Source organism: Pelodiscus sinensis, chromosome 15, assembly GCF_049634645.1.
Source record: "Pelodiscus sinensis isolate JC-2024 chromosome 15, ASM4963464v1, whole genome shotgun sequence".
Taxonomy (NCBI): Eukaryota; Metazoa; Chordata; order Testudines; family Trionychidae; genus Pelodiscus; species Pelodiscus sinensis.
In genome coordinates this window covers 32,999,695-33,016,406 of record NC_134725.1, presented here as the reverse complement: position 1 = coordinate 33,016,406, position 16,712 = coordinate 32,999,695, and the positions used below count along the sequence as shown (strand labels likewise).

Below are 16,712 nucleotides of genomic sequence, written 5' to 3'. Positions count from 1 at the left end.
TGGACCATAGATATTGCTGAACAAGAGCATGCTGGATTAGAAAGGTTCAACATGTAGTTACAAATTTCTGTACACAAGGATAGCTTTACTGGAACTAAGAATCATTTTCATGCTGCACTGAATACTATTTTAGAAAACTAAATGAAAATGTGAGATAAAATCTGGTTTGTAGCAAAACACATGGCCTGCCATTCTGTAGTGTATTACAAAGATGTCATTTTTCAGCAAAACAGCCATTACCAAAACACTACCTGTAAGCGCCAAGATTACAAATTACATCTAGTTATGTGGAGATTATTTCTTCTCAAAATTGCTTCCAGATTTGATCCAAAAGGCTGCAAGTTTCATAGAAGAAATTCCTTATAATCCTACAGAAGTAGGCATGTCCCATTTGAAAAAAGAGATAAGTGATCAATTATGATGCCCTGGCACAGCTAAAGGGGATTTCTCCCATCAAAGTCAAAGTGAATTGGCTTTTGGTAGGTGAACTAGATATGTAGGGGATGCCCAGGAGAACAGAGCCTTGTGGAGGCATATCATCCCCTGGGCATAATAGTAACCATAGTCCTCCATATTCCCTATTTTTGGCCAACAGATTCTGAAATTTAGTTGGGCTGGACACACCTCCACCCTCACTTCCTCAGAATAAGCTTCTACAGAGGACAGCTCTGTGAGATGGTGAGGGAAAGGAGTGCCCTACCTTGGCAAGCATCCCCATGGTATGCCCTCCCTGCACAAAGAAATCACAGTGGTTCCGTATAAAATACAGTAATTCCTCATTTAACATGTGCCCGCTTAAAACATTTTCATGATAGCATGATTTTTTTTTTAGGCAACGGTTTTTGAATTACACGACCGTCCCCAGAATAACACGATTTTCCCAGCTGGCCCGTCGCCGGCAGCTGTGTGGGGCTTCCCCCGCCTCCCTGCAAAGCAGCGGAGGGTTTGCCACTTGCCACACCGTTCCCCAGCTGCCTCGCCCCCTCTCCTCCACCCCTGCTTGCAGGCCAGAGGCTGGGTTTCCCCAGCCAGCCTGTCACCAGTGGCTGTGCGGGGCTTCTGGCAGACCCATCACAGGGGCATACTCCCAACCCAATCCCTCTCCCCTTTCCTTCCCCAGAGCCAAACACCTACCCTCCCTGCTGTTACCCAGTCCCTTTTGTCCCCCAATCTTATATCCCAGTCTCAACAGACACCATTGCTTGAAATGCAACCCCCACCTTTTCCATTATTTTCAATGGGAAAATTGACCCCGCATAACACGTTTTCACTTTACACGATCATTTTCTGAAACATATCTGTAGTGTTAAATGAGGAATTACTGTACTCATTAAGCCACCCCTGTACTTAACAGCTAGTGCTCCAGGGGAATGTTATCAGTAGACCTGAGAATATTCAGCTCCCAAGCACAGCTGGGACTGGCGCACCTTAAAAGTTATAAACTAAGCTCTAATTGATATATTAAAAAGTTATTTACTTTCTTCCACGTTTAAATGAGAGATTAATGTTCATGCCTAACCTCTGTGTGTGATGAAAATGCACATCTGGTAAATAGAAGGCAAATATTAGGCCTAGATCTACCACCACCTCTCTCTCCCTCTAGCCTTTAGTAAGTAATTTAATCCAGGGGTACACATCATTAGGTTGAAGTCAGTGGAGGCATGTCAGTTTCTCTCAGATGTTTTCCCAAATCGCTGCAAGAACTACTATGCACTTTTTGCAGAGAACTACTATGAAGATTCATGTGTGTGAAGCACAAGAACTACGTTACTTACATCAGAATGGCTGAAGCTGATTTATCAGTGGTTTATGTTTTTTAGTTACTATGTGATTAGCTCATCTGATTTACACTGCATTTCTGAATGTCAATAAAAAATTACTGTATATTTCAGAGAATTTGTTTGTCTGTTCAAGTTCTCCTAAATTATAAGAGCTAGGATCACCAAATGTGGTATTAAGCTTCTTCTTATAACTTAAACCAGGGGCAGGAAACCTTTTTTGGATTGGGGCTGCTGACCCACAGAAAAGTCAGCCAGGGGCATCACACAAGTGAGAAGCAAAAAAACCTCAAAATCCTCATTGACATGAGGAGAACCACACTACCCACATGAGTCCTTCACACACTAGAGCCCAGAGGGAGAGGGAGAGGTGGGGGAATCCCAGCTAGTAGATTGTGTGCTAGGGGAAGCTGGCAGGAGGGCTGAAGACCCACTTGGGTTCCCCCAATGCTGGGGCAAGAGGGAAGCCCTGATCCTCAGGAGCCAGATCCAGGCAATCCAGGGGCTGCATCTAGCCCCTGGGCCTTAGGTTCTCCACCCAACTTAAACCAAGGTAAGGGTTTGATTGTACCAAGAAAATGCAATGTGCCTAGAACGGGATTACGTCTCATAAAACCATGAAGAGACATTCACCAGGCACGTAAAAGGGGTTGCCTGGGGGTTCCCCCCTGACATCTGGAACTGCCCTAACCCCAAGCCTCCCATCTCAGGTGCCCTTGAGGGAAGGAGGAGAAGTTGAAGCTTCCCCCACCCCCAGATTCATAAGGAGATTTTGCTGGCTGTTCCTCTTTGTTAGACAGCAAGGGGAAGTGCACAGTTTATTACATTCCTCATTCTGTCTAGGGAGTGCAGGGGGCTGACAAACCTGGACCTGCCCTAGCTTGGGGACATGCACTTCCCTCCTGGCTGTGCCTGCTGGAGCTGTAGCAGTCATGGAGAGATGTTTCTCATCTGGCCCCTAGCTGCTGAGTGAGTGGTCTGGGGTTGTCCTCCTTGGGGCAGCTTGTGTACTGAACCCCTCATCCCCAGCCCCACTCCAGAAGCATGGACATTTTCATTTTTTTTCCCCCTAAAAACCTAATATTGAGTTAATGACCTGAACAATGATAGACAAATCTCCTAGTGAGATTATATTTTTGTTGACTCCCCATAATCTAATTTAAACAAGCGCGTACTTGAAAGCTTGCCAAGCCCCTTCTCATAGGCAGAGTAGGCAACCCTGTCTCTGCCCACTACATGGCAGTCTGGACCTTCCCCTCCACCAGCCCAGGCCCCTTCTTCCTCCCCCCACCGCATGCCAGCCGGGTCCTTTCTCCCTACCCTGCCATACCAGCCTAGGCTCCCCTTTTCCCTCCTCCCCACCCCACCCTGTGAGAGCCTAGGTCCCTTCTCTCTCCCCTGCCGTGCCAGCCCAGGCCCTCCCTCGCCCTCCTCTTCTCTGTCCCACCAGCCATGCCCCCTCCTATCCCGCCCCACAAGCCAGGATCCCTTGTCCCTCCTTCCCCCTCAGCCTAAGCCCTTTCTCTCCCACCACAATCCTAACTCCTCCCCTCCTGACAGTGGTGCGTGCCAGGCCCAGCTCTAACCCCGGCAGCTGTAAAGGCACAGGTAATGCCATGTGCATGTGGTGCTCCAGGGCACTGCAGCCTGCTGAGCTGGGGAAAGCAGCAGCATGGCAGATGCTATCCTGACCTCAGGGCTGCCTAGCAGGAGTGGAAGGGAAGGAGCAGATAGATCAGTGCAGCAGCTCCGCTGGGCGGCTCAGGGGTTCTCTTGAAGCCACGGTAAATGTAGCTGCTGTGGACAGAGTGAGTCTCCGTGGAGGTAGTTGAACTCCAGGTGAGCCCCCAAAAGCCCACTGCTGGCACAGAAGCCCAGCTGGGAGCCCTGCTCCTAGTGCCTGATCCCAGGCTTCTGTCCTAAGCACCATACCTTCCCCCCACCCCAGCCACTGGGCTGTCACAGCTGCAATGTGGGGTCTGCTGGCTACTGTGCCATGTTTTTTGCATTGAAAGCCTTGTGGGGTGGGGGGTGGAGGAAGGGGAGTAGGGACTTGTATTAAAATAGCAATTCCAAGTGGCAAGGGGAAGCAACGATGGTGGACTCAAGCTGGGAGAAGGAGAAGGGGGGAGAGAGGGAAGAAGCAAGCAGGACCCAGAGTAACCTGATGATGTTACTGTCATCCTGACATGTCATTCTAAAGGTAGCCATCCTGCAGCAAAAAAACTTCAGGAACTGACTTCAAAGAGAAACTGCTGAGCTACAGTTCATCTTCAAGTCTGACACAATCAACTCAGGATTAAACAAAGACTGTGAATGGCTCGCTAACTACAAAAGCAGCTTCTCCTCTCTTGGTATTCACACCTCCAGATCAGCTACTAGAAGTGGGCCTCATCCTCCCTGATTGGATCCACCTCATCATCTCCAGCCTGATTCTGGCCTGCATATTTATACCTGCCTCTGGGAATTTCCACTACATGCATCTGACGAAGTGGGTCTTTGCCCACGAAAGCTTATGCTCCAACACTTCAGTTAGTCTATAAGGTGCCACAGGACTCCTCGCCGATCCTACAGGAAGTTTTTTTTAATGTAGAAAGAGATTTGTGGAGTAAAGAAGGGTTTTGACTGCACATAGTAGCCCATGAACCATATTACACTCAAGACTCTGAATGATGAATCTCTGAACACCTAAAGAGGATATCTTCATGAAACTCAGACTGTTCCAGGCATTGGGTAACTAAATAGAATAAAATGAGTGACAGTGACAGAACAAGAAGTTTGTCAGATCTCTTGGTGAAAAGACAAATTACAGAGGTATTTTATTCCAATTTTAAATCTAAATATAATATTCAGTAATCAGTGTTTAAACTGTTTTTAGTCACTTCTTAATAATATTAGTATAAACAAGGGATCATAATAAAATTGAATACACTCCACTGTTGAGAGAGCAGACTAGACATCATGAATTCTGTTCTTTATTTGTGCCTATTAAAATGTAACCTTTCACAAGGCGCAATTTTGGGGCCATTTCCCAGCTGAAGAATGGGGAACACACACATATAGAAAATTAAAAGCTTAAAGTCCAGTTATGGTCAGAAAAAATGACTATTAATAGCTCTAATTTAAAGTGAATCCAAACAGCTTAAAAATTAATAAGGTGACCTGTTTACCCTGTATTCTACGGACTCACATTTCGCATTTTTTAAATTTTCCTCTCCTATTGTTTTGTGAAAGAGGGACATTTGGGGAAAGTGACCTTTACAGGAGAAACAATGAAAGTGCCCCCTCTCCCCTGACACACATATGTGGTGTGTGTGGGGGGAAGGGAGGGAAATCTATTTAATTTTCTATCCTCTTCATCTGTAGTAATTTTAAGAGTTATAAATATGTTGTAAAGTACAAAGCTTTCAGACAAGTGTAATTTTATTTCAACTTGATAGTGTCCCTTTAAGATATTTTCTCCAGTATTCTAAAAATCTACTTTCCCAGGGTAAGGAAGGTAGTATTAGATGTATCATTGTCTACAACTCAGTAAAGGAGGGGCAACTGGGTTTTGTGCTCAAGCTGGTAAATTTTCATTAGATTTTGGAATACTGTTTACCAAATAAGGTTTTTACTAATTTAGCACTGCAGGAACAAACCAATAGTTATGGAACAGTGAGTGGAATTCTGGTAATCAAACAGTATATTTCGGCAGCAAAAAAAATAAAAACTGGTATAGGTTGAACCTCTTTAGTCTGGTACTCTCTGGTCTGGCAACATATGAGGTCCAGCATGATTACAGGCACTTATGAGTATGGCCAAGTTTACCACAGTCCCATAAAGTTTGTTTACAGCCACCATTCCTAGCTCTCTGTGTTCTGTGCTCTTTTTTTTTAAATGGTCTAATTTCTTGTAAGAGCCCAGTAAGCAGCTAAAGTGTTGGTAATGAAGCTAGACAATATTGACCTTCACTGGTTTGGCACCAGTCAGATCCCAAGGGTGCCAGACTACAGAGTTTCAACCTGTAATGTCAAAATCAGAGAGAATTTCTGTCTGGCTTCCAGATCCAGGAGAATCTGGGGTTGGCAACTGAAGAATTATTTTGTGGTTGAGAACAGAGCACAATAGGAGCAAAAATTTCACAATGATATAAGCCACAGAACTCTCAAGCCACTTTTCAAGTAATTTTTCAGAACAAATTATGCTTTGGGTCCAGTCTTACCAACACATCTTGTTCGGTATATAGCGCTTGCACTAATAAGTCAGTTGTAATGATGCAAGCAGGACTATTCATGGTAGTAGAATACCCTCAGGATCCAGTGTTTGCAAAATTAGGACCTTAATTTGTAAAGCAAGTTAAATTCATCTGGCAAAGAGGCCAGGTATAATTGACTAAATTAAATGTAGACATAAGTGAGCACAGCTCCACTTGAAGTCAAAGAGGCACAGCTCTAATTAGGCCATAACTGATTTTGATACCATCACAAAATTACTGGATTACATTCTATAATATTAGCTATTAGCAGAGATCCCCGTACTGTTCCATGGGACCTGAACATATCACAAAATGGTAGTTTTTCGGGTTAAGAGATTTTTCACTAACAAACTCATCTATTTCCATGCTTCAATGAAGGTAGGAGAAATGCTGCCCAAAAATCACAATTCACTTTTAAACGTATCTAGAATCACACAAATTCTGAATGAACTGAGACCAAATCTTATAGTCCTTGTTTGGTGGGAGTTTTTGCTTAAAGAAGGTGATAGAATTTGACACAATAGCTTGAGGGTAAAACAGTAACTTCATTCAATAAAAGATGTATAAGTCATACAATTAAGCAGCAATACTACTATTTAAAATAAAAATCTTTTGTTTTCATAAATAAGTCTATATAGAAGTAAGTGATATTCCAGAAGATTTTGGAAGCAAAATCATGTGTAATTAAGATTTTAATACATTAAATATAATGTTTGAGCAAGCAGATTTTTCTACCAAACAAGATCAAGGCACAGCTAATTACTTGGGATTCCCACATAGATAAAGCATCTTTATCCATTATATGTGAGAATGTATTCAAAAATATATTTATATATAAAAAGTACAAAATACTTTATACTTTGGTTTAAAACAGCAGCAGTAATTCTACTGTTAAATCTCTACCAATGTATGTTATTGCTAGAGAAAGGCCATTTAGCAAGTTTTCAAGCAAGGGGGAAAAAAAATCTAATGGTACTTTCTCTAGCTAGATTTATATATTTTTTTCTAAATGTTTCCTCAATGAAAACAGGCAATTTTATCACTTCTGATAATATATCTGCTCACATAAACATTAAAGCAGGTATTGCTAGTCTCTATTTTTTCTTCCCAAAAGAAGAATAGAGTTAGGGCCTCAATCCTACAGATGTGGATCATACCACATCAAGAGGACTGGTCATGGGTAACTGGAGGGTAAGAGTTTATAGCTGCCATGGCAAAAGGCCCCATAGAAATTAGTAAAGTAATTACTTGTCAGAAAAACATGATTGGGGGAGCTAGTCGAAAAAGGGAAAGTGGAAAAGCTCTCAATTATACCTTTCCTCAGACTTTTAGAGATCACAGCACTAGAACTGAAACCAAATGTTAATTACTACATGTCCCAAGTAATTTGTATTGTGCCATGCAACTGTACTGGACAAGCAATACTCTCTCGCAAACACCAACATCAAACAGAGAGAAATAAGGCTTTCCTCCCACCCCTAACAGATACTAAGGCCTAAAACGTAATTCCTCTTACACACTGATATATTCACCATTCAACATAAAGAAGAAACAATCCAGATAAGAAGGGTGAGAGATGCATGCTCGGTACAGCCATACCTCAACATCAGTCTCTTAAGATGTCTTTTACTGTAAGAAATTAGCACAGTACTTATTAATCTCTCTTTAAAGAAAATCAATAGTCCAGCTAGTTCATGCATGGAGGAGTCGACATAGCAAGGGCAGAAGCAAAAAAAATAAAAAAAATTACAGTTTTATGCAAAATGGCTGCCAGGAGGTGGCAAGGTGTCGCCTCTGTGATCCAGCTGATCCTGAAGTCGTGCAAATTCAGCAAGTTCATTCAATTCTTGAAACTGCCTGTCTGTTTTGTGGCTCACCAGTGACCTATAGAAGTGGACTGCAAACACAATGAAAATCAATCCAAAAGGAACCATAATAGATGTTGAAGCAATGGCTGCTGCCTGTCCTGGGGTGATGGTAGAATTGTCAGGAACTGAATTAAGAGGGTACTTTTTTAGTGGAAGAAATTTCACCCAACACAACAGCACCACCTCTGCAAGGAAGAGCAAAGTCCCAATGACAGTGGAAAATGCCCAGGCGAGCTCAATGTGCCGGTGCATACGCTCATGTGGAGACTCCTTTACAGAATTGAGATTGTGCACATTACTGACAGCCTCTATATTTGGCAGAATGCAGGTACTTATCATGAGAGCAAAGAGGTGAACAGCAACAAGCACAGTAGTACAGGCACTGAAAGCTATCAAGAGACCCGGAGGGTAGACATCCTCTTTCTCTAGCTGAACCTCCACCATAGCCACCTGGAAAGGAAGAAGGAAAAAAAACCACAATTCAGTATTAAATCTAAGACATCACTTTACAAACAACAAGTTTAACATTAGCAGGTTTAAACATTTCCATTTTACATCAATGCAATATTTTAGGGATATAATTTAATTCTCACTATGTCTGGACAATGAAAAGAGACTTGGCAATATCACTTACTGATTTGTCATGCAATACTATAATGTTGCAAAGTTTGGGCTCCAATCAGTGGATAAACATCAAATTTAAAACATTCAAAACTGAATTAAAAAAATTAAATTTGAAATTATATGACATTTCATATTAAAGCCTAAAATTATTGTAATATATTAAAATAATCTGAATTACGGATGTAATAGTGTAGTCGATTTACCGATAAGCAAAAGGTTATTGGTTAATGCTATAGATTACATGCATTTCCCACCCTCCCACCAGTAAATTTTTTAGCAGGCTGGCCAGCAGCCCAGCACAGTCCTGGCTCACGCCAGGCAAGGACCCACCCCAGCTGCGGTTCTGAATTAAAGTGTATTAGGAGCCGGGTGGGTAGGCAGCCCAGCTCAGTTCCTCATGATGGGTCCGGGAGTTCAGACATCTCCTAGACAGGGGCTGCTGCCACCTTGCACTGCTGCCTCTATCAGAGGCAGCAGCACAGGGCAATAGGGCAGCCAGTCTGCAAGGGGAGCTGGTTTTGAAACTGGCTCCCCTTCTGGACTAGCTCCTGCCTGATGCCTCTGTATGGGAGGCAGATATGCAGGGTAACAGCATGGAGTGGTGGGGACTCATTGGGAGTGAGGTCGGAGTGCACTGGCTGCCGGCTCTGTCCCCAGAGGCTATAAAATAGTTGAGTTACTGGTAAGAATTCATGAGGTTAATTGACTATTCAGTTAACTGATATTTAACATCCCTAATCTGAATGGAATAATAAAATATTCAGATAATACATATTTGTTGCCAAAATTTAAAAAATAAATATTAAACCCACTCACTGGCTAAGCATCTGGAACTAGAATTTGTTGAAGTGCTAAAGCAGCTTTTGACAGCAGTAGCCTCTTCTCCTGGTGCTAAGAATATTCTCTTTATTTCATTTCAATAAATAGTTAATTTGAAGTTAAGGAACCAATTGGGAGTGGAAACCCTCTTCCTCCCCAAAAAGCATCTTTTCCTCTTCAAATTCAAACACAAAAACCCTGAGGATCAGATCTACTAGTTCTAAAAGTACTGAAGGACATGTGAACAAAACCAAATCAGTTAAATTAATTAGCTACAATAATATTTCCTCTAGTCAGTTGTTTTAAAGGTAATACTGTTTTGATACAAAAAATAAATGTACTTATACAGCACATTTAAGGTTTTTCTATAGTGCATCCCTGCTATAAGTTGCTCTGGTCTACATCCGTTCTGCACTAAAGTCATTGATACTTGTACAAACTGATGTGCTATAAGTCCTCCCATTCCCCACTCTTGAGTCGCACAGAAAAAAAAACTAGTGTTATTTTGAAATAACTTAGTCTGTGTCTACACAGCAGGCAGTTATTTCAAAATAATGTTGAAAAACTGTCAAGCTGGAGGACTTCTTACACCGATTCCTGTTACCCTCATTGTACAAGGAGTAAGGGAAGTTGGAAGATTGCTCTATTTCAAAATAAGTGCTGTGTAGACTAGTGTTTTCCAACCTTTTATAAGCATAATATCAATTTTTGAATTTAAGTGTAATCCAGGATGCACCTCAAATCCAAGCACCCTTACCTGGTCTCCTTCCTGCCCCTTCTCCAAGGCCTCACCCATGGTCACTCCATCCTCCCTCCCTTCCCCATACTCACTTTTAATCATGCTGGGGGCAAAGGGTTGGGATGCGAGGGAGGGAGATGGAGACTCTGATCTTGGGCTAAGGATTTGGAACGTGGGAGGGGTTCTGAACAGAGCCCCGGGTAGGGAGTTGAGGTGTAGGACGGATGCAGGCTCTGGCAGGGAGTTTGAGTGCAGGGGGACTCAGGGATAGGGCAATACCTTGAGGATCAACATATTGAGACTCTGTTAGGCCAAAGGGGAAGTGACAAATTAAGAAAGTTAACAATACTCCATTGAGAGTGTCTTATTCCCCAGCCATACTAAATTACGGATTGGCTTCTGTTGATCATAACTGCAGAGGTAATGCAGACTCCCCATTAGCATATTTTCTGCTGCAAAAACTTGCAGTGTAGACAAAGCCTAAGAGTAAAGGATATGTCCAAATACAGTACAAAACTCCATGGCACTCTGCTGATTTGCACTTATGGGGCATGAATTTCGGGTAGACGGGGGGCTAAAAATTGCAGTGGTGGTGTTTGGACTTACACTGCAGCTCAGATACTTGAGACCAGCCTGCCTTCTGAGCTTCCAGTTTAAGTCCAAACATATACAGTACAATTTTTAGCCCTGCAAGTCTGAGTCAGCTGACATAGGCCAGCCACAGATCCTTTACTGCAGTGTAGATGTGTGCCAAGATACAAAGTGAAGCCCTTTATACTTTGAGCCCTATGCTAAGGCTAATCAAATGAGAATAGAGAGTGCTGGAAAGGATGGAAGGAAAAGCAGAATCTCTTGTACAAACTGTCTCTGACCCCCAGGCATCTACAGGTCATAGTGGATGTGATGGGGCATCCCCGCCCCGTCCCTTCTCCGCTGCCGGTGAAGCGCTGGGCAGCCGCCGCGGCGGGGAGGCTCACCCGTACACCGCCTGCTCGCACACCGCTCGGCCGTCGCCCCGGGCTGACATCAGGGATGCCCCGTGGTGGGCGGAGGGAGCAAGGAAAGGCCCCGCCTCCAAGGAAGGGGGCGGGGTGCGTGACAACCCGGACCAGGGACATCATGCAGGGATGCCAGCAATAGGCGGGGTTGGGGCAAGCTGCTGGCACAGTCCCCGCCGGGGATAGGGCGAATGGGGCGGCAGCGGCCATTTCAAAAGGCCCACCAGCCCAGCCAGAAGAAAAAAGTCTGAGCCCGGGAGAAAAGTGGCCAGCCACAGACAAGACACGTCGCTCCTCTGCCATCAATCCTGTCCACAAAGGGGAAGGTGAGCTCCGTGGTAGAGGGGCTTTCAGAGGAAGGGAAGTAGCCCAGGGCAGAACCCGGTGTGGTTGGCGGGTCGGTGCGTTTCAGCGGCACGCCCCACTGACCGGACCAGGATCCTTCACGGATCCGAGTCCTTAGGGCCCTAGGCTGGGGCCCATGAGCGAGGGCGGGTCCGGGCCCCCCCTTTTCCCTTTCACGGTACCCCTTGCCGCTGTAACGAGGATGTCGCGGCGGCACTATAAGCGGGGAATAGAAGGTCGAGGCTGATTCAGGGGAGGAGTGATGGTGATGCCAGTGATGAGCACCCGATACGAACTGTAGGCGGTCCAGCGATGGGCTGAGTGAAGACAGTCGGTTGGGGCACTGAGGCACGGTGGAGGAGGCGGCCACGGGAGCGCCTCGTGACAGTGGATCACAAGCTAAGAGAGTCAACAATGAGACACTGTTGCAAAAAAAGGAAACATGTTTCTGGGTTGCATTAACAGGAGTACTGTAAGCAAGACATGAGAAGTCATTCTTCCACTCTACTCTGTGCTGATTAGGCCTCAGTTGGAGTATTGAGTCTAGTTCTGGGAACCACAATTCAAGAAAGATGTGGAAAAATTGGAGAAGGTCCAGAGAAGCCAAACCCCAGAGACAACCCCCGCTTCCGATTCACCCCTCCTGTGGTGCAGAGAAGCCGCCACACTCCTCCTCCGGGGCCAATGCCCCCTCCTGCAGCGCACTCGGCACGCCAAAGAGCTGTGGGAGGGGAGCAGCCAGTGCACTTACAGAACTTCCGGAAGTGGTGCGAAGCTGCAGGTAGGACTTCTGTCCACCCTGCGGGAAGCCAGCACTACGCTGGAGGTAGGTAGTGGGCCTTCTCTGGGGTGGAGAGGCCCAAACGCCTCATGATTGACTGGTTGAGGCCTTGCAATCGACTGGTCGATCACAATCGACCAGTTGGTGACCACAGATGTAGATCATTCAGACTTGCAATGATGTCCCAAGGTCAAAATGGATCTCAGAACCTCAACAGGTTTTTAAGTAGTAGAACTCCCTTCCAAATTTGTAGGTAAGCAGGAAGAACCCCACTCTAGCTGTGTGACTTGCTGGAAACCCCTTTTGATGGAACATCAGGGTTCCCCCAATCCTGCACCTCCGTAGCAGCCAGAACAGACTCCACCAGCCAGTAGAGTAGAGAGGGTTTATTGCTTCTCCAGGATACAGCACAGCATAGACGTGATGTGGTTACAGGAGTCAGGGACAGGGTGCCTCAGACCCCTTGGGTTAGGGGACCCATCGCCCCCTCAACTCTGTCTGTTCCCTTCAGCTGGGTCAGAAGGACCTGGCATAGGACACTGTCAGTCTTACACCAATCTAGCATTTCTCTATTAGGGCAGAATACCTTAAAACTACATTATCATTGAAGAAGCACTTAGGAGTGACCAAGGATATGGGACAATGTTCCTTCTAAGTTTTACCATCCATGGGTGGAATAAATTTTATGTGCACTGAGGCGTGCATGACCAGTTGAAAGACAGGTTCCTAGCTGTGAGTGCTCTGCTCATCAACGGGGCAGTATTAGAATCTCTCCTATATGTGTGCCCAAGTGTTCAGCTTCAAGCAGTGGTTTTCCAAGTAATGTCAGGCAGTGGGTTGCTTTGCTGCCAGGTGACCAGCAGAGATAGTAAGGCAGGCTTCCTGCCTGTCCTGGCACTGCAGGCTACAGTGTACTCTGAAAGCAGCCAACAGCAGAGTTTGGGCACAGGAGCAATGAGAGCTGGTGCACAAAAGCAGTGTGCAGAGTCTTTTTCACATCTCCACCCAGGAACTAGACATGCTGCCCATTTCTGGCGCATAGCGCATACCATAGTGCCAAGACAGTGAGAAAACCTGCCTTAGCACCTTCCGCTCCACCGCTGCATGGGATCCATTGCCCAAGTCCAGAGCCCCCTCCTGCACTCTCCATCCTCAGCTCCCCCACAGAACCCACACTCTAGTCAAGCGATAGAATTATATTGGGTTGTAGGTATCAACAATTTTCTTCAATTGGGGTCACATGAAAAAAAGTTTGAAAGCTACTGGCTTAGAAGAAACACTGATGTGTGCTGAAATCATGATCCCACTAAATTCAACAGAAGTTTTGCTATTTACTTCGGTGGGGTCAAAACTTCACTCCAGTCCTTACAGAGCTCTCCCCTGCCTTTGCCAGATAAGGCAGAAATAGCTCAATGTTCCTTTATATTTAAATTGAGATTCTATTTGAGATTTTCCATTCATGTTATAAGACCATCAGTGAAGGCTTCTATTAAATTGATCATCCCTGCTAGACCATCTAAACTATTCCTTTCTCCAGTGCAGAAATACCTCTAGCAAGAGTGGAAATTTTAAGAGCAACTCTTTCAGAGGATTCTTATAAGCATTTACAGTTGCTTAGAGACTTTAATCCTGGCATTTCTCTTGAGAAACAAATAAATTTGGCTCTGACACAGAGCAGTTGCTTTTGAGTAAAGCAAAAATACAAAAACATTTCAGCAAGCAATGTTTGGTGTCCTTTGTCAGAGAGCTTCATTAATTTGTCAGCATGGGTTTAAATCAGAAACAAACGAATAGTAAATTTATGAGGGTAAATGGGGTATTTAATCAGGTCTAAATTAATACATACTGAGGGTATGTCTACACTACAGCGCTAATTCGAACTAACTTAGTTCGAATTAGTTAATTCGAACTAAGCTAATTCGAATTAGCGCAGCTAGACTTAAAAACTAGTTCGAATTAGCGTTTTGCTAATTCGAACTAGCATGTCCACACTGAGTGGACCCTGAACTGAGGTTAAGGATGGCCGGAAGCAGTGCCGGCAGGGCATCAGATTAGGACTTAGAGCGTAGAGCTGCTGCCTCACGCTAGCCGAGGGCTGTGCTTAAAGGGTCCCGACCCCCACCCCGGACAGACAGTTCTCAGGGTTCCCCGCTTGCAAAGCAGTCCTGGATTGGAGTGCCCTGAGTGCCCACACGCAGAACATCACAGCACTCGGCCATCACCCTGGCTGCACTTGCCACAGGCTGCCATCCGGGAGGAGGGGACAATCGGGGGGCTGCAGGACAGCTTCCACCCCGAGAAGCCCGCAGAGCCAGCCCAGTCCTCCCCATCGGGGGCTCGTACCCCATTCCTCCCTCACCTCCTTCCACTTACCCTTTCCTAGCCCCCCTTCCTGATGTACAAAATAAAGAAAACCTGTGTTCAAAAATCGAATCTTTCTTTATTGAACAAAACTGGGGGAGACTGGGAAAAAGAGGTGGGAGAGGGGAAGAGAGAGGCTGGGAGAGGGGAGGGCAACTAAAATGATCAGGGGTTTGGAACAGGTCCCATGTGAAGAGAGGCTAAAGAGACTGGGACTTTTTAGCTTAGAGAAGAGGAGACGGAGGGGGGATATGATAGAGGTCTATAAAAGCAAGATTGGTGTGGAGAGAGTGTATAAAGAAAAGTTCTCCATTAGTTCCCATAATAGAAGGACTAGAGGACACCAAAGGAAAGGAATGGGTAGCAGGCTTCAAACTAGTAACAGAAAGTTGTTCTTCACAAAGCAAAGAGTCAACCTGTGGAACTCCTTGCTGTAGGAGGCTGTGAAGGCTAGAACTAGAACAGAGTTTAAAGAGAAGTTAGATCAAGTCATGGAGGTTGGGTCCATGGAGTGGTATTAGCGAGGAGGTAGAAATGGTGTCCCTGCCCAAAGTTTGTGGAAGGCTGGAGATGGATGGCACGAGACAAATGGCTTGGTCACTGTCTTTGGTCCATCCCCTCCAGGGTATCTAGGGTTGGCTACTGTCGGCAGACAGGTTACTGGACTAGATGGACCTTTGGTCTGACACAGTACAGCCATTCTAAGCTCAGGGCTCAGGGTCGGGGGTCTCAGTGGACCACCCTGATTTTCATGCCAACCTGCTCCTGGGTGGCCAGGCTGGCAGCTCTCCTGCCCTAGACGGCCACTTTCCTGTGCCTAGTGCGGAGTTCGTGGACGAGGTCCACGATGTCTGCACTAGACCAGGCGGGTGCCCGCCTCTTGCGGTCCTGGCCAGGCTACCGAGAGCCGCCAGCCTGGTGCCGGGAAGAGGTGGAGGGTTGGGGGGCATTGGGTGGCTGGCTCATGGCGTGCCAGGTGCAGGGTCTGCTGGCTGGGTGCTGGCAGGCTTGCACCTGGCACGGGCACCGTAGCCAGCCCATGCCCCTTTAAGGGCTCCGGGGCCGGGAGGGGGGCATATGAGTTTCCCTGGTGGTGCCCAGAGTGGCCACCAGGGAAAGCTGGAGAGGGCTAGCCTCCCACTAGTTCGAATTAAGGGGCTACACAGCCCTTAATTCGAACTAGTAAGTTCGAACTAGGCTTAGTCCTCGTGCAATGATGTTTACCTAGTTCGAACTAAGCGCTCCGCTAGTTCGAATTAAGTTCGAAGTAGCGGAGCGCTAGTGTAGCACCTATGAAAGTTAATTCGAACTAACGTCCGTTAGTTCGTATTAACTTTGTAGTGTAGACATACCCTGAGATACCAGATCCCTTATAGAAAGAGGCACTGAAATAATTGACACTAGTATCTCCTATCAGTTCAATCTAAATATTGCCTAACCACATCCCATTAGTGGATTTAGACAAAAATCTGTACATACTACTGTAGCAATTAAGCGCATTAGTCTTGTTCACATAATAAAAAATCTTCAAACTGTCGAGTATGATGAAAACAGGAAGCAATGTAAACAAAGAACTAGCAAAGCAAAGAAAAAAAACGAAGCCATAAAATGTAGCAAAAGACACAATTTGTCACTTTCCCTTAACCACATCAAACTAAATCTAATTAGAGTTCCTGTTCATAACATTTATACTGAGATGTCTGAGGACACAAAATCAACAGAAAGAATCACAGGATGTATTTGCCAAGTTATGCTTTTACAAAAACACGTTTCAACATGCATTCAAGGCCTCTTACCAATTTTCTTCTTTGTTAAAATCTTTAATCATCTTAGTTTCACATTACAATACACTCTTGACAGGATAAATATACAGACCTTGTGATTTAGTTTACTATTATATATTTTTTTTTAAATGGGGTTTCTCAACTGTGAAAGTTTCACATTTAGACACAAAAATGGAAAGGAATACCTCAAGATATACCAGGTTTGGCAATATACACACTCTTTTATCCCAATATACGAAGCAAGGTTTTACTTAGAGCATCTTTTTCAAACATCATAGCACAAGTATAATTGGTTATTTGTGCAGCTCAGATCTAGGAAACAGTCAAAAGCTTTAGCCAGACCAGATTAAACAGGAATCAGTCTGCTCCCTTTCTATC

At 45.1% G+C, this 16,712-nt stretch overlaps 1 protein-coding gene across 3 annotated transcripts in view; it reads right to left on the bottom strand.

The window, feature by feature from the left end:
- Positions 1–3,285: 3,285 nt before the first annotated feature.
- Positions 3,286–16,712, bottom strand: part of LOC102446257 (calcium release-activated calcium channel protein 1) — a 33,993-nt gene continuing 20,566 nt past the window's right edge. The window contains exons 1-2 of one of the 3 annotated variants that reach the window (XM_075898629.1): positions 9,324–14,536; positions 3,286–8,333 (exon numbers count right to left, since the gene is read on the bottom strand). In XM_075898629.1, coding sequence (XP_075754744.1) covers positions 7,770–8,327 — 558 coding nt within the window. In that variant the 5' untranslated portion in view covers positions 8,328–8,333; positions 9,324–14,536 and the 3' untranslated portion in view covers positions 3,286–7,769. Of the gene's footprint in view, positions 8,334–9,323; positions 14,537–16,712 lie in introns of those variants that run through there. The other 2 variants (XM_006135980.4, XM_006135979.4) reach the window with 2 other exon arrangements.